The sequence below is a fragment of the Opisthocomus hoazin genome, chromosome 7 (genome assembly GCF_030867145.1).
Source record: "Opisthocomus hoazin isolate bOpiHoa1 chromosome 7, bOpiHoa1.hap1, whole genome shotgun sequence".
Taxonomy (NCBI): Eukaryota; Metazoa; Chordata; class Aves; order Opisthocomiformes; family Opisthocomidae; genus Opisthocomus; species Opisthocomus hoazin.
In genome coordinates, this window is record NC_134420.1 from 72,369,347 (window position 1) to 72,387,036 (window position 17,690).

Below are 17,690 nucleotides of genomic sequence, written 5' to 3' on the forward strand. Positions count from 1 at the left end.
GGGCGGGCGGCACCCCGGGAGAGCCCCTTCTACCCCCCGCACCCCCCTCAGCCTGGGACCGAGCCCTGCGGCGGCCCCGTCCCCCTGACACCCACCCTGCAGATATTTATAAACATTTCTAAGGTCCCCTCTCAGCCTTCTCTTCTTCAGGCTGAACAAGCCCAGCTCCCTCAGCCTCTCCTCGTAGGAGAGATGCTCCAGTCCCCTCCTCATCCTCGTAGCCCTCCGCTGGACTCTCTCCAGTAGCTCCTCATCTTTCTTGAACTGGGGAGCCCAGCACTGGACACAGCACTGCAGATGGGGCCTCACCAGGGCAGAGGGTCCCTGTGTCACTTGTATTAAAAGCTGCCGAAGGCAGCTAAGTAGTCTTGCGGCTGGTATAAAAACCATTGCCTGTTAGAACAATCCCGGATTTTCTACTCTTGAATCTCCTGCTCCTCACAGTAGTTGCTTTCCAGGGCGTCTCGGGACGCGTAGAGAATGCCCTGCTGCTCTTCTCCTGATCGCTGGAGGCTGACGTAAAACAGCACCTTGACACCAGCCAGCATCCACCCAAACGCAGGGCGTAGCTGCATCGGTCTGATCGAAAGGGTTTCTTTAAAACTTTAAAGGTGTTTTCATCATTCTAAAATACAGTGTAAAAATTGGTGGGTTAATGCTGCGCTGTTTCTTGCTATCTCCGTACGTTTGGTTCTGGTGAAAAGAAACGGAGCAGGAGCTTAGGCTTTCTAAAGCAGAGGAAATATAACTCTTGATACCAGTGACTGCCTGTAGAAATTTGTAATTGCTTATAGACAGTTTTTTTTCTTCCTGGGAAAGTTCCTTGTCTGCAGTACCCACCCTTCAGCGTGAAGCAATCGCACTGTAATGTGCATTTCTTTTATGAACACGCAGTATCAGTGAGTCAAAACAAAATTGTATTATTGTTCCAGTTACTGCAGTCAGGCTCTTAGGGAGACGCTGTCACTTCCAGTATGTTCTTTAAAAGATCAAGTGCCCCAATATGAACACTGGAGATTTTGAAAGCAGAACACTTTCAAAAATTTACGGGTTGTTTTGTTTACATCTTGTGTTTTCACTTTGATAACGAGATGAGAGCGTTTCCGTTTCCTATAGGAGAGCTGAAAAGTGTGGCACCGCATCCAGGGCGTGCACTGAAGCATCGCATTTTGTGTCTCAGAATTTTTAAAATGTTACAGTTTTCAGATAGTTTGCAGTTTTGTTCTGAGGAGGTTTAAAAGCCCGCTTGTCAGCCAGTTTGGATATGATCTTTTCAAGCAGGTTGCTTTTGCGGTGAAAATTTTAAAGAAAGTCTGAGCTTCAGAAAGTTTTTGGTTAAATGCCTGGAATGGAGTTTTTTGGTCTTCTCAGCTGGGCTTGCATCACGGTAGCCTACACTGCAAATGCATTGGTAGTGTGCTATTTACCATTCCTGAAAGCTTTTCCTTTAAATGAGCACTTCTTGACGAAGAGAAGCTGGTAGCAGATAAAGAGGAAGGTTTTTAGTTTTGCTTGTATATGTTAAGGTGTGAGAAATCTTCAGTCTAAAATTCAGAAGGATGTGGAGCTGGATAACGAGCCATTACAGTTCGCTAACAATCAGATGGTATTTCCTTGCTTCTTTAAGTCTGTAACACATGTTGAAGAGCTCCGGTCTCTTTCGTTGTGCATTCAGCAAGTTTAAGGTCACTTCTTTTTATCAAACCACTTTTAAACCCTTGCATTTGCTTTAATTCTATGCTGTTGACATTTAACGAATCATGAGTGGGGGAAAAAAAAGGTAAAATACATCAGTTCTTACTTTAATATGTGGGAAAAAAGATGAGAAGCTGTCCTTTGAACAATGTTCTGTATGCATTTAAGCATACATCTTCAGTAGAGAGTGCTCAATTGCACCTACCAGTGTGAATCTGTTTGGGAAAAAACAAAGCTAAATGGCACGTCATTAAACTGGATTTTTTTAAACATTTTTTTTTGTATTTATATCACCATGTCATTAGCACTGGCACCTTGGAATCGAGTAAGCTGAAAATTTTAAAGGAGTTTGCCTCCCTTCCAGCTGGTAGGTTTACAAGCACGTCCTTACTCGGAAACATTTGACTTTCTTCTGTCGCTGTGCTGGAAAGCTCCGTAGGAAGTGAGTGTAATGAAACTTGTTATAAAAGTCCTGTCAACGTAAATGAATCGGAAGAAGGCAGTGTTTTTATCTGGTTGCTTCGGTTGTGGTTGCTTGCACTGCTGTTTGCAGCAGGTAAATCCCTTGAAACAGGCCTAGGGTCTCAGCTTTATAAAGGCTTTTCATCTGGGAGCTGCCTTCAGCAGTTGCAGGATCTCGGTGTCTCTGTGGATAGTTCTCGAGGCGTGCAGGCAGCCGTTCCCACCGGTGGGCTCAGCACGCTGGGCGTTGGGTCCTGGGCTGTTGGCGTTGGCAGCGTCGGTGCTCGCCGGGGCAGAGCCGCTGTGCCGCTCCCCGGCCGGCCGGATCCTCCTCCCGTGGAACCAGGACCCTCCGCGGAGGGGGATTTGCTCCGGTGCCCGAGGGGAAGGTGGTCTTTGGGAGTTTGCTCACCCCCCCTCCTTTTCTCCCAGTGTTCATTGCTTGGGTCTGATTTGATTTGTTTGGTTTTCAGCTGTTCCTGGCCCCATGGCCGTTGTGAGGAACGATGTCAAATTACAAGAGCGGTTTCTAAAGTGGGCGTTTCAGTTTTGTAACCGGGTTTCCTAGCACAGATCCAGATTGTCCTTGCTGACCGTCAACTTTCTTCCAGATGAAACTTTCCGGAACTGAACTGGTTTTCCAGGGCTGATATCAATGCTTTGAGATCCTTCAATCTCAGACTGGGCTTACAGGGCAGCCCAAGGAAACCCTGCGTGAATCGCGGTGGTGGCAGCTGAGGGTGTGAGTCCCACCAAGCCACTGAATGCCCCAGTTTTAATGCACTGGGCATGCATGGTATCAGAAATTTTTGGGAATTGTAATTGAAAAGGTCGTCAGTGCCAAATGTCTTCTGTTGGTACCCAGAATAAACTTCTGTCCAGTTCCTTGGAACAAGTTTTCAGAAAGAAACGGGTGACTCTGTAGAACTAGTGGGTATTTTTTAAAGTAATGCATTATGTGTTGTTGGACGTGTATGTATGGATTTACTTGCCCTAAAACACTCCCGTGTGTTCTTAGCGTGCATTATCATTTGTGCATGCTCTCACAAATCCACCGGCAAATTAAAAATTTATTTCTGTAAACAAGAGCTGCGTATTCGGTTGCTTTGTTCTTTGACTTCTCTAAATTAAATCCGCAAGCATCTCGTAGGTATTACTGGTTTGATTTTCTCCATTAGCTACAAGTAGAGACCATTAAAGAGTTCATCCTCGGGTTTCTGCAGGCGCTGACACTGTGCACTATTATCCTTACTAAAACAATTCCACTACTGCTCTGAACTACCCATCGGATTTCTAGAGCATGACTAAAGGGTTTGTTTGTAGGAAATGTTGCATAAAGGAATATAAGAGATTGTTTTGAGGACATTTTTGAAGTTTACCTTATTTCGGTGCTGCTCTGTGTTTTAAAACACACAGGAGTTAATGTCTCGGGGCACGGCTCCTGGGTGAGGTTGCGTGGTCTGGGTAAGAGCGGGGGCTGCCCCCGTCGCTTCCCGGCTCTGTCAGGGCAGTTCGCCTGCACGTTTCCCACTGCAGGATCAGGGCCCCTTGGGTTAGAATTATTTAATTATTATAGTGTCATTGTAATGGACGATTATTTAATGCATGCTAATGCATATTATTTAATACATTATAATTTCAACTGTAAGCTTTCTTGTTATGATGTTTTAAAATAACAGTGATACTTAGGTTTGAAATCTGTTAGGTCATTTAGCTTCTAATAAATCTGGTTTTTTGAGCTCTGAAGCGTGGACCTTTGCATATTCGCAGTTCCTACAAGCATGAACACCTCTGTGTCATTCAGCTTGGGAGAGCAGCGAAGAAGGGAAGTGCTGGCGACACTTCGTTACAGAATCATGGGTTGGCAGGGCCCTCTGTGGGTCACCCAGCCCAACCCCCTGCCCAAGCAGGGTCACCCACAGCAGGCTGCACAGCACCGCAGCCAGGCAGGGCTGGAATATCTCCAGAGAAGGAGACTCCACAGCCTCCCTGGGCAGCCTGGGCCAGGGCTCCGTCACCCTCAGAGGGAAGAAGTTCTTCCTCATCTTCAGCTGGAGCTTCCTCTGCTTCAGTTTGTGCCCGTTGCCCCTTGTCCTGTCACTGGGCACCACTGGAAAGAGTCTGGCCCCGTCCTCCTGACACCCACCCTGCAGATATTTGTAGGCATTTCTAAGGTCCCCTCTCAGCCTTCTCTTCTCCAGGCTGAACAAGCCCAGGTCCCTCAGCCTCTCCTCGGAGGAGAGATGCTCCAGTCCCCTCATCATCCTCGCAGCCCCCCTCTGGACTCTCTCCAGTAGCTCCTCATCTTTCTTGAACTGGGGAGCCCAGAACTGGACACAGCACTGCAGATGGGGCCTCACCAGGGCAGAGTAGAGGGGGAGGAGAACCTCCCTCGCCCTGCTGGCCACACTCCTCTTGATGCACCCCAGGATCCCATTGGCCTTCTTGGCAGCCAGGGCACACTGCTGGCTCAGGGTCACCCTGTCGTCCCCCAGCACTCCCAGTCCCTCTCCGCAGAGCTGCTCTCCAGCAGGTCCGCCCCAGCCTGTACTGGTGCCTGGGGTTGTTCCTCCCCAGGTGCAGGACCCTGCACTTGCCCTTGTTGAACCTCATCAGGTTCCTCTCTGCCCAACTCTCCAGCCTGTCCAGGTCTTGCTGAAGGTCAGTACCTGTGAAGCATGTAGACCCATGCAAGTTTGAAGCACAGATCCATTGGTTGCCTTGCAAAAACATGTTCACAGTTGAGAGGTGGCTGGAGGTGTGGAGAGGAACAGCAGATCCCTGTGAAGAGGGCACTACCAATCCTGCTTTAAATAATAGAGTAATTCCTCCAGACCTTGCTTATTCCCAGTAGCACCTGGGCACCATAACAGGTTGGTTTTAGTCCCTGAGAAGTAAGCAGACTGTTTGGGGGGTTTTGTGGTTCTTGCATAAATGCTCACTATCATAAACAACATTTGGAACTAAAGGAACTGGTCATTTTACTTAAATCCTGTTTTTTCATGACTTTTCTTACCTCCCTCCCCCCATTGTTACGCTGTTTAGCCTAAATATTGTCACTGGAATCTGCAGCTGGCAAATGGCAGTAGGAGAGTTTTCTCACCCGGTGGCATTAAGTGAAAGTTGTTTTAAATCTGAGCATTTGAGTGCAGTAGGACCAGCGTAATTTCATTTGGCAGCAGCGGCAGAAGAAACGCTTCCTACCTGTGTTGTTAAAATGGAACATGGAAACGAGCGTTTGCGTCGGCTGAAAGGCTTGCCAGGCTGACTAAGTCACAGGGAGAAAACCCAAAGGGTTCGCCTCGCTCGTGTGCCGCCGCTCCCCTCGCGTGTGGCCCTCTCGCCCCTGCCCTTTTCCTTGTCCCACCGTTTGTTCACCCGCGCTCTCCCGCTGGAGCCGCCTCACCTCTGCCGTCGCCTCCCCTGCTCGCCCGAGTTTTCCACCCCTCTTCTCTTTGCACAGCACGAGCGTTATCTAATCTCCTCCGGAGCAGCTCTTGAGGCTGCTGTTTGCTTTTGTAATTACCTCAGCGGTTCCCTCTCTGCCGGGCTGCCCAGCTGAGCTGCGTGCTGCCGTTCCCCGAGTCCAGCGGGTTAGTCGTGCAGAGGAACGTGCCGAGAACATCTTTTCCCCATGTTTGTGGCCTCTTTTTTCTCCTGACACTTCCCCTGATATTTTAGTGTAATTTCAGCGGCTCTCTGGTTCACGAAGAAATGACTCCGACAGTCTTCACTGTCTCCAAATTTAAGGTTTGGCCCTTTTTTTTCCTTCTAAGCAGTAGGTATCTTTTAGCTTTTTGCCATTTGTTGTTTCTTATTGCATCTCCACGTCTGTTCGCTGCAAATGTCATCTCAGAGCTGACTCTGCAGCTCCGAACTCTGCCCTGTGTTGCCCGTGAATTCATTTTTAAATCTTCTAAAGACCTGCTTGAAAAATCACTGGCCTGTTCGAAGAATCGAGTCTACCTGAGCACTTGGGAAGGGGGTGGTGTGAGAAGTGGGGAGGGGGAGGCTGCGGGCGCTGGGCTCAGAGCCCAGAGCCGCTCTCCACTCTGGGAAGTGACTTGTTGAAGAGTCGGGGGGGAATGAGAAGCTGTTGCGTTAGATTCAGACGTGTTCGTGGCAATCTCTGCACCGGCCATGGTGGTTTCTGTCTGTGTCATGGCCAGAGGCAGTGCCTAGCTCATGCAGGGTTTATCTCAATTTAAACAAGGCAGTTTATATGGATGAAGAAAATCCAAATACTTATTTTTCCATCTGTTTTTAAGATTAAAATATACATGTTTGTATACATATAAACATGCACACAGTTGAGTTTCTCCTTGCCTCCGTACAGCAGGACACAATCAACCGGAGAAAGGAGATTTTGGGTGTTTGGATAGAAAAGCAGAGGGTGTGAAGATGGTTTGAGAAGCAGAACCTGAGCTGTGGGTGGGAGCGGGCCTGGCAGAAGAGGCATGGTGGGGGGGTGCCAGCTGGAGGGACTCCTGGGGGAAACCCCTCTCCGCAGAACCGGCAGAAGCGCAAAATTGGTGCCGCTGAGCTCGCAGCAACCCACCGGTCCCTTCCACCGCCCGCCGTGACTCGGGGTGAGCGACGTGCTGCAGCTCCCCGCGGAAGAAGGCAGGAGGGGTGATGCTCTGCCTTCGATTTACCGCCCATCGGCCAGCTGTGCGTCAGCTTCCTGGCATCCGTGCTGTTCCCAGCTGCTCCGAGCAGGCTTCCCGGGAGATCTCGGGACCGTCTCCGACGCTGTGTCGGAGTGCCGATCCCCATCTGCACCACCCGCCGGGCATCTCCTTGAATTCACCCTCCGCTAGAATATACTGGAGGAGAATAGTAGTTACAAAGCTAAAGGTGGAGGAGAAATTGTATTGACGCCGTGGCGGTGGTGTGGGGTGGTGGCTTCGTCGCCCCGAGCCCAGCCCCTGAGCAGCGATCGGTGAGCGCGGGGTCAGGCAGCTGACGGGGGGGCTGCACCCGAGATGCTTTTCTAGCTCGGTTACCATGTCGTGAGAATACTTTTATTTTGCTAACCGTGCATCAAATGCTTAGAATTGCAGTGAAAAGCTAAAATGCTGTATGTAGATAATTTATTAAGTTCTGTTTTGGGTAGGAGAGTCCTTCATATTGTTCCTCTGTCAGCATTTGTCAGTGGGATTTCAGAAAGAGAGGCCGTCTAGAAATCGCTGTACTGGAAGTAAAGTTGGAAATCAGTGCGGTTATGTTTAAAAATAAGTTGAAAGTGCATTTTTATTTGGGCTGTCTCACAGAATCACAGAACGTTCGGGGTTGGCAGGGACCTCTGTGGGTCACCCAGTCCAACCCCCTGCCCAAGCAGGGTCACCCAGAGCAGGCTGCACAGCACCGCGTCCAGGTGGGGCTGGAATATCTCTTCATGTCTTTAAATCTTTGTAGTCTTTTCTAAAGAATTGCACTGTACTTATGCTTGAAAATTGGGAATATCGGTGCCGTCATCTTTCACTGAAGAAGTTCCCGCATCTGGACCCCCTCTTGCTCTGGAGCATCACTCAGATGAGGGATGGAAAATGCCTTTGGAGCAGATGTTTTATGTTTCAAATGGGCAGTGTTATCTTCAGAAGGGAAAGATAAGAAGGAATAAAATGCCAGCCTGAAGCCAGGCATTTGTTGGGTTCATTTTTTCCTTCTTCCTGGCTTTCAGCATCTTGGTACGGGGTGAGCCTGGTGCTGCTCGCTTTGTCTGTGGTGTGTTTCCAGCACCTTGAACACAGGGGATGGAAATACTGACCAGGGCTGGCAAGACCCTAAACAGCCCATGAGAGTAAACAGTTAACTTCTGTGTTCTAATTATTTTTCTTGCTCCCAAATTTATATTCTTTGTTCCTCAAGTAAACAAACAGCCGTGCAGAGTTTTACGTGTCTGCTGATCTCGTTTAACTGTGTTTCACTTGCCTGGTAAAAACAGAAATAATTTCTGAGTTGAAATCAATCAGTTGCCGTGAGAAAACGAGAGTGAGTAGTTTCTGTTGCAAACAGTTTACAAATTTCACATGCAATCTGTTAAGCTGTCCTGGTAGCATAGTACCCTTAGAAATGTTATATTACCATGCTGATGGATTTGGTGGTGGCACTTTTTAAATTGGACGCTTCCTGTGCTGAAATCTCGGGTAATACTGGAATTCTGTTGTCTGAAAATGTGGTTGGTTTGGATGTAAGAAGAAAAGTGGGATTTTCCCATCTAGTCTTTCAGGAATATGGATTTATGTGTTTGTGATCGTTCATGCCATCTAAAGACTGGATGTGCGTGTCATGGGTTTGGGGTTTGTCTCTTGTGTTTTGGGTTTTTTTAATGAACAGTTTCTTGTTTTGCATGTGTGCTTGCTGTGGAACAACTCAACTGCAGCTTTCCGAATGTGTTTTTACTACCAAAACCCAAGTATTATGTAAAAATATATTTAGGCAGTATAGCCAAATTGCTGGTTGGTCTCATTAGTACAAGCTAAAAAGAAGTTACTTGCAGTTTTGACTCGAGTGTTTCCTTTCCTCAGCTTTTTGTTGTTTCAGATACAACCCTTTGACCGTTGCTTTTACACTCAGGACTTCTGAGTTTCCCCAAGTCCAGATAGTATCGATACTCAGACTTCATGCCAGATCTTCCGTGGTTCAGAATTAAGCTTGCACTTACGTTAGTTCTAAAAAATAAGATCAGTTTGTTTCTAGTCCTAAGACTGTTTATCTCCTGGAAAGTTTTCGTCCTCATCTTGTCTTAACAGACTTCTTCCCAGGGGCCTCAGAAGGAATTTGGAGCTTGATTTCATCTCTGCAGCTGCCTGTTCTCTCTAGAAGAGCTGGTGGCACGGTGCGGGACCTGCCTCTCTAGAGGAGGGTCTCGGTGTACCTTGAAGGGGTTTTTGGGTCTCCTCGTGATCCGCGGGCTTGTACGGGTGCAGTCAAGCTCGCCGAGAGCCCTGCCGAACCCGCTGACGGCTGAGGCCATGGGAAGGAGACACCCCGGTGAAGCCACCGCTGGATTTTCATGAGGTGGGCACGTGTTGGAGGGGTGGAAGAGTAGGGAGATGCAGAAACGAGGAGCAAGGGAAGGAGCAGTTTAGGGACTCTCATCTAAAATAAAAGCATCTCCCCCAGAAAGGTCTTAAGGCCGTGTTTAAGTGCCACGGGACTCATAGCTGTTATTTCATTTCTGTTCCTTGGAACAGCTCAATAATCCTGTGTGTATGACAGAGTAAAAAATAGTGCTGCTGATCTTAATCTCCCTCTTTAACGACTTTAAGCACTCTGCTTGGGTTGTTTCAGAGATAAAATGGGTAAAAAAACGTGGTTTCTCTCATACCCTCTGCTAAGAGTTCCTGCAGCAGAGCTCTTGCTGGTGAGTGCAAGACGGTGTGGGTTGAAGCATTTCGACCCTGAAAGGAAGCAGTTCCAGGTCAGGTCGAAGTCGAGCCCTGTGTTAGCTGGGGTGTCTTATTCCGTGCCAGCTCAGGCAACGGTGCTCAAATATTGCAGGCTGAACCTGGAATCAGTGAGTGTATCTTCCGTAAGAAACCTGTCCTCAGTCATTCCTCCTGCTTTTTTCCGAACATTCAGTGATTTATCAGTCTCTCCTTGCTTTTCCAGTCCTTTCAGTCAGGGTTTAGGTGGATACTGTAAAGAGTAAGTGTTCCCTCCTCGATACAGCAGCATCTGATTTCATCAGCCGGTGCGAAGCTTTTGTAACTGTCTTTTTGGTTTGCTGTGAAAAACAGCGTCTTGCTATGAAATTGGTTTTCCTCAGTAACAGCATTTGTGTCAAAATAACTTCTCCTAAAGCCGGGGAGTGCGTGAGTACCGCTGGGACCTTTCCGCGATGCTGCAGGCAGTATCATCTCAAATGGAAGCTGATTTCTAGATCCTCTGGGAAGACTCGTCTCAACCAAGAAATGTCGGGCTTTGTTGTCGCAGTCGGTTTTGCTCCTATTGAAGCAAAACTGACTGCAATACTTCTGTGTTCACTGTATGGAGCTGAGATTCTCTGCTGGTGCTTGGAGAGGGCTGCGTGCTCCTCTGCTTGTCCTCAGCCGTGTTGGATACCCACCTGCTCTTGAGAAAACCAGGCAAGGTATGGCACGAGCTGTTCAGACCTGCGAACGCAAGTTAGGTAAAAGTGAAGGCATTTTCTTTGTGGCAGTGATGTCTGTTTTTAAACTGAGAGACCCTCAGGCGAGGAGGAGAACGGGTGCAATCTGATATGGTAAATGGGAGTTCCCCATCTCCTCTGATGGGAATCACAGAATGGCAGGGGTTGGCAGGGACGTCTGTGGGTCACCCAGCCCAACCCCCTGCCCAAGCAGGGTCACCCAGAGCAGGCTGCACAGCACCGCGTCCAGGCGGGGCCGGAATATCTCCAGAGAAGGAGACTCCACAGCCTCCCTGGGCAGCCTGGGCCAGGGCTCCATCACCCTCAGAGGGAAGAAGTTCTTCCTCATCTTCAGCTGGAACTTCCTCTGCTTCAGTTTGTGCCCGTTGCCCCTTGTCCTGTCGCTGGGCACCACTGGAAAGAGTCTGGCCCCATCCTCCTGACACCCACCCTGCAGATATTTGTAGGCATTTCTAAGGTCCCCTCTCAGCCTTCTCTTCACAGCTCCCCTTGCTCATCTTCTTACAGCTCCTGTTCTTGTCATTTCTGTGGAGCATTCTTAAGCGTCCACTGGGGGGGAAATACCATTTCATCTTATTTCCTAGTTAGCTGGCGAATGCTTTCGCTGTAGTAGCGCTCGTGTGAGAGATCCGTGGCGGGACCATAGCTCGACACTTCCTGGATTTCCATTGTTTTGTGAATTAAACTCTGCGGCTCAGGAAGAGCGTGAAGTGCACCGACTATTGTTGAAAGCCTGCAGTCTTCAGTAAGAGTTTTCAAGGAGTGGTTTTGATTTTCTTGAGGTTTTTTAGTTTCTTCGTTGTTTCAGTAGTACACAAGCATATATACATGTCAGCAGTGCGACAGTTCTATGAAGCCGAGAAGTATTCATGTTTGAGGTGCAGAAGACTAAATGATACATAACGGTCTATACAAAAACTCCATAACAAAACTGGACAGCTGGATTAGAAGCACCATGTGTATTCCCTTCTCTCATACTCTACAACTGCCTTATTAACCTATTTCTTCACCTGTGCTTTTCAGTGAAGGGTGCCAGTGCAGAATGAAGCACTGGAAATGTGCCTCGTTGCCCGGGAGAGCATCTCTCGCTGGTGTCACCTAGGAGCCCCCATGTTTGGCAGTCTCTTCATCACCTTAATTATCAACTCCAATAGAATCAGCACCAGTGTATGTTTTACATTTTCAATGTCCATCCCCCTTCCCAGTCCCCTGAGACGTTCAGGTTCCCGCTGTTGGTATGTGTGGTCCCTGTCTTTGAGCAGTGGGTTGGTAGACTTCTCCATCCAGGTCATCGTCTCTGCTTCTAGGATGTAGATGCTGTGTGGCAGCAGCCTCTTCTAGTGGTCCCCTCTGTGGATCTTTGCTTTTCTCCCTACCTGTTGGTCGCCCACTCCTCTGCCTCTTGTCTCGCGTTGGGGCGAAGACATGGTCCTGTTCCCCGGGTTCTCTTAGGCCTTGGCATGGCAGGAGGGGGAGCAGCGAGCGGTTCCTCACGGTGGCTCTGGCTCCAGGCAGCTCTGCCCACCTTCCTCTGCGGCCGGTGGGGAAGGAAGCCGGCCAGACACCTGACTTCTGGTGGGTCTGGTTGTTGCACGACTTACCAAAGCCTTCAGGGCTGCAAATCGAGTGCCCCCAAGGCATCGCTATGAAATTATCAGTTACTTGACTTGGAGGAAGCCCTCGGAGCCTGCCGGTGCTGGTGGGCTTGCCCGTTGTCTTTGGAGGGAGGAGTACGCGTGCCTCGGAGGATCAGAACTGACCCAGAGATGTTCTTGTCTTCCCCTGAGAAACTGCTGATCCGTTCGTCTCGCGTTTGAAACCACGTACAGAATGCCAATGTGAGTATGTAAGATTACTTTTTGGAGGTGATTAACATAGAATTTGTATGGGGAGAGTAGGGAATTTCCCTGGATTGTATTACTTACAAATCTTTTGGCTATAGTTGAAGATCCAGTTAGCGCTTTCCTGGTTGAGAGGCTGCCAGGGAGAACTGAGTCTATAGGCTAACTCTGGAGTGCCTTTTTTTTTCTTTAAGGTGGGGTTGTTGGTTGGTTTGGGGGATTTTTGGTAGGAAAACAGCAACGTTGGACCAGGGCGAGTTCCTTGTGGCCCTTTAGCTTGTGTGGGCACATGCTGAGGTTGCCTCTTCCAGGCTGGCTGGTCTAACTGAGCCTTGGAAACGAAAGCTGTGATTAATCTCCGTGAAATGAGATAAAAGGCGTTATCCTGCCTTGCGTTAGAGGGAAGTGGAAGTCAGCTTTTCTCACAACGCGTCTCCTAGCCTTGACACTCTTGTATTTTGACTTACACTTTTCTCTAGGTCTCCCTCTCTGTTGTATTTCACGTCTCTCTCTCTCATGCCTCAGACAGCGTTTCGTGGTCTCATTAAATGTTTTCTGGTTCTGAGGCATCTCACGGAGTCCTCGCAGCCCTCGTGCAGTGTCGTGGCCATGGCTTATTATTGCCACAGGTTTTAACAGCACATTCATGCAGTTCCTTGCCAGACCGGTTAGATCCCTTATCCTGGTGTCCTTGCTTATTCAGTCTTTTCCTCTGGTGGGTCCGTGCTGCTCCTCTGTTCACAGTCACCCAGGACTCATTAGTAGGGTTAGTAACATAACTCTGTGTTACTCATTCTTTGGATGAATAACTGCAGGATTACCAACGGCAATTGTTTTCGCTGCATCCTTGGCAGAAATCTGCCTTGGCTTGAAATTTCTTCCCCACCATAAAGGCTAAACAGTTTTTAATTCAGTAGAGGCACCAGCTTTGCAGGAGTGGGAATTGCCATCTGAACTGCATGGGAAAACTTGTGGGAAATTACTGGAATTGTGCAAATTTGCAGCACTACAGCGCAGAGGTACTCTGCTTGTTTTCCGATTCTTCTTTCTGTACAGCTTTAAATGGGAAAAAAACCATAATTATTTTCATTCTTTCGGACAGGTTCAGCAACAGGTTCACCCAAACCTTTCAGCAAAAGAAGATTCCCTCTACTACATTGAAGAGTTAATACTGCAGCTGCTAAACAAACTGTGCATTGCTCAGCCACGGACTGTCCAAGACGTGGAGGTAAGACTAGATACTGGGAAACCAAGTGGTTTCAGGGCTTCAGAATAGAAATAGAATTTTTTCTTTCAGCATTATTTTTGTAAATGAGGAATACTTTGAAGGATTTTCTGCGGCTCAGATACACCTTGGACTGAAGAATGTAAGGATGTAGCAAGTTTTCCTACTCTTTGACGTAAAAGTGCAGGAAAAAAGTAAATATTGGAATGAAGGCTGACTGTTGTTGGGCCTGCGTTGCGCAGCTGAGGGAATAGAGTTGTATGTTCCTGGAACTTTACTGAACTCACGGAGGCTCTTGTATTATTGCAGCTGTCTGCTTTCGTGTCATCGGTTACAAAATGAGGGCTTTAATGGAGTGCGCTGCAGTGTACAGTCTAGAGGGAGAAAGAGCTTTCATGTAGCTGTGATCCATTATGGCTTTGCAGAGTATTAATTTTACATCAGTCTATATGTCTAGGATTTTCAGCCTAAACCAAAATGAAGTTCTCGTCTAATATTCTGTGTGTGTCATGGAAATTAAAAAAAAAAATATTTTTACAAAATAATCGCCTGAGGGTTTTTAGATTCTTACGAGATGCATCAATCACCCTTTATTCAACATTAATTCATTAATTATTAATTTTGGCTTATGATTAATGTATTTTGTAATACTGATGCATAAAGATTATAGTATGACTAAATAAAACCAAAACTTAATAGTCCCTTAATAGCTCTCAGGGCTGTTAGTACCTGGAGCCTGGAGTCGAGCACACGGGACGGTTTGAGATAGCACTGATTGTTCTATGCACCAACTCCAGAGTTTTCGGCTTCTGAGTCATGAGCTGATAAAATTACCCTGTGTACGTACGAATTAAGAATTTTCATTGGGTATGTGTACGCTCAACAAATTACTGTCTGCAGAACTGCTCGCAATACACACAGCCTTCTGAGATAACGGGCAACTCTTGGAATTGTGGCAATGAATAGCACAGCGGACACTAAATCCCATGCATTGTATTTTAAATGTACCTGGCATTTTAAAGCTGTGAAGAATAAAACATTGCTGTTCTTGGCAACGTGACAGTTATTTGATTTAAAAACACAGAGGTCTACACAGTGGTAACAGGTTCTCAAGACGTTGTTGTTCTGTAGGTCAGTGAATTCAGACTCTTGCAGAGCAGGGAAGGCAGAATTCAGCTTTGTGGTGCGGGTTGTCGGTGAGATTGCGCTGCCAGCAGGCACCCGAGCTCCGCGAGCAAAGGCTTTTGGCTCGGCTCCTCAGCTGGGTTCAGCTGTTAGGAGAAAACATGAGAGGTCTGAAAGTTTATTGTGCAGATATTTACATAACAGCCTGGAGTTAATGGAACTATTTGTGCAGAATATTATACTCGAGTATTTGCAAGATCAAGGTTTAAAATCTCAAAGAATAAAGGTTTTATAAATAGAAAAAACCCTTCAAATTGTTCGCAAGAAAACGCTGGGAACCAGTAAAGTCCGAGCGCGAAAGGTGGCTGCTACTGGCGAAGTGCAGGGTGAAGCTGAAGGCCAGCCGAGTGCCGCCGTGTCCCGGTGGAATCTCGAGGAAGGCTCGTTCCGGTGCCCCAGCGCGGCGCTTTCGGCAGCTGGCCAAGAGGAAAGGTCACCGTGTGTTTACCTGGCGCGGACAGCTGACGCAGGAGCCTGCAATGGCCACGTGCAAATATTTAAAAGCTGCCTCTGAGAAAACTCCAGGCCTGCTTTTAAGCTTCAGATATGTGAAAAAAGTTTTTTATCAAAGGGACATGTAGATTTCACCATTTTTCTCAGCTCATTCTTCAGCTAATGTAGAAAATCTCTCCTCGAAGTCTTCCCCCCCCCATCATGGCCCAGGTTACGGGTCCGAAGCAGAGCAGTGCCAGGTGGGCTATGGGCCCGGCAGTGGGCTGAGCAGCAGGAGGGGATCGCTGCTCCCCCCTGAGCTCTCGAACTTACAGAATCCCAGCATGGCAGGGGTTTGGCAGGGCCCTCTGTGGGTCACCCAGCCCAACCCCCTGTCGAAGCAGGGTCATCCAGAGCAGGCTGCACAGCACCGCGTCCAGGCGGGTCTGGAATATCTCCAGAGAAGGAGACTCCACAGCCTCCCTGGGCAGCCTGGGCCAGGGCTCCGTCACCCTCGGAGGGAAGAAGTTCTTCCTCATCTTCAGCTGGAACTTCCTCTGCTTCAGTTTGTGCCCATTGCCCCTTGTCCTGGCGCGGGGCACCACTGGAAAGAGTCTGGCCCCGTCCTCCTGACACCCACCCTGCAGATATTTGCAGGCATTTCTAAAGTCCCCTCTCAGCCTTCTCTTCTCCAGGCTGAACAAGCCCAGCTCCCTCAGCCTCTCCTCGTAGGAGAGATGCTCCAGTCCCCTCCTCATCCTCGTAGCCCTCCGCTGGACTCTCTCCAGTAGCTCCTCATCTTTCTTGAACTGGGGAGCCCAGCACTGGACACAGTACTGCAGATGGGAAAACTTAAAAAATCTGCTTTCCCAAAGTCACTCAAGCAGTCATCAGAGTTCAGCTGGGACTCACTCTCTCAGCATTGAATTCCCCAGCTCCCAGGGGCTGGCAGCCTTGAGACCTGGATGGAAAGCGGGACTGGGGTCTTGCACGCATACAGCCGGGGGCTGCTGACGCGTGGGACCGCTGCCCTCAGCAGCGCGATCTGTTGTGGGGGTCATCCTGCCTGTTCCTCTCACAGCTGTGGAAGCATCGATCTAGAGAAAAGCGACCTGAAATTGCACGCAGCTTAGCGCGGTGGTGCGGGCTGTGTGAGCTGCAGCCCCCGTGACTGGCTGTGCAGTGGGGAAGATGCTCCTGGAGGGGCTTGGGGGGGCTCACAGCCATGAATCGCAGCCCTCCTCCTGGTCAGAAGGTCCCGCACTGGTTTTTTCATTTCTGCCCTAAACTTGATCTGATACAGGACAAGTTACGCTTTGGACTGTTATGAAATAGGAACAATACCGACTTGTTTTTTTCCTTTAGACTATAAACTGTTGAGTGCTTCCTGATGCTGTTTATGTTTGGGGCTCCTGGTCTCAGCTGAGGCTTCTTGCTGCCCTTGTGATGTGAAGATCGTAAAGCAGGAGCTGGTTCGGGAGATTTTTCATGCTGAGGGAAGGGAGGTCGGCTGGGATTATTGAGGAGAGTGAAGCTGAGCTGTGTAAGGAGGAGAGAACAGTTAGGAAAATGTGTTGCATACACTGAGGAGGAGGATAATTGCCTGTACTGCAGGGGAAGCAATTTGCCATTTTGTTGTTTTTAAACTTCTCTTTGATTACTGCGGTTAATCTAAGTGTGTTCTTTATGTTTGGACAGGAGCGCGTTCAAAAGACGTTTCCTCATCCAATAGACAAGTGGGCGATTGCTGATGCGCAGTCTGCGATAGAGAAACGCAAGAGAAGAAACCCTCTCCTGCTGCCTGTGGACAAAATACATCCTTTATTAAAGGTACTTACACCAACAACCTGATGGCTGCGGCTTCTGCCCGCCACACACCCGCAGCTGTAATATTGCCCTCCAGCGTAGCCTTTAAAGTATTTCTTTAATTTGTGTGAAATTAGGTAAGTTTCTCATCTTGGCTGAAAGAGTAACAAGTTGCCGTGGAACAGGACTAACACATTGTAGTGTGTAATAAATGTAGATGCCTGAATTCATCGTGATCTAGACGTTAGTGTCTTAACATATTATTCTATGGTGAAATATGACTAGTTAGTTTTTAACATAAATAAACCCCAAACAAACTCAGATACCTTACCTGCTTAGTAACGCTTGTTTTGATGCCTTTATTTGTTTCAAAATGCTGCAGAAGCCAAAACAGAAGAAAGGAGAACAAGTAGATCCTGTTCCTTGTATACTGTCAACCGAGATGTGTATCAGTGTCCTTTTAGTTCCTGCTGAATGTCACTGGTGCCTTGGTTCTAAAACCAGTCGATCTGCAAAGGTCTGACAGCAGACCGAGTACAGAGTTCAGTGTTGGTGGGTTTTGAGGAGCAGAGCGGCCATCTCTGTTCTGAGATGTCACCTTACGTAGGACAGGTACAGAGCTCCTTGCTCACTTCAGGACTTCGTGTCACACAGTAAGCGTGTATTCATACGCTGTCGCTGCAGAGTTGGGGTTTTTTAAAGATAAAACACTACTCCGATTTTTAGATCGATGTTTTATCACTTCTGGATCAGTGATGAATCAGTAGGTTCAGGCTGATTCAAACACTGCTCTTTTTTTGGTGTTCTTTTTTTCTGTTGATCTGCTTTTCGTTTGCTTTTTCATTTCATAGCTTAAAAAAAATGTTTTTCTTCAGTGGTGGCATTGTTGCACCAGAGTTTCCAGCTG

General features: G+C 48.1%; 1 protein-coding gene across 1 annotated transcript in view; it reads left to right on the top strand.

Moving 5' to 3' along the window:
- The window catches only part of SOS2 (SOS Ras/Rho guanine nucleotide exchange factor 2), a 58,512-nt gene that overhangs the window by 360 nt on the left and 40,462 nt on the right, over positions 1–17,690 (top strand). The window contains exons 2-3 of the mRNA XM_075427252.1: positions 13,238–13,363; positions 16,676–16,807. Coding sequence (XP_075283367.1) covers positions 13,238–13,363; positions 16,676–16,807 — 258 coding nt within the window. The remainder of the gene's footprint in view (positions 1–13,237; positions 13,364–16,675; positions 16,808–17,690) is intronic.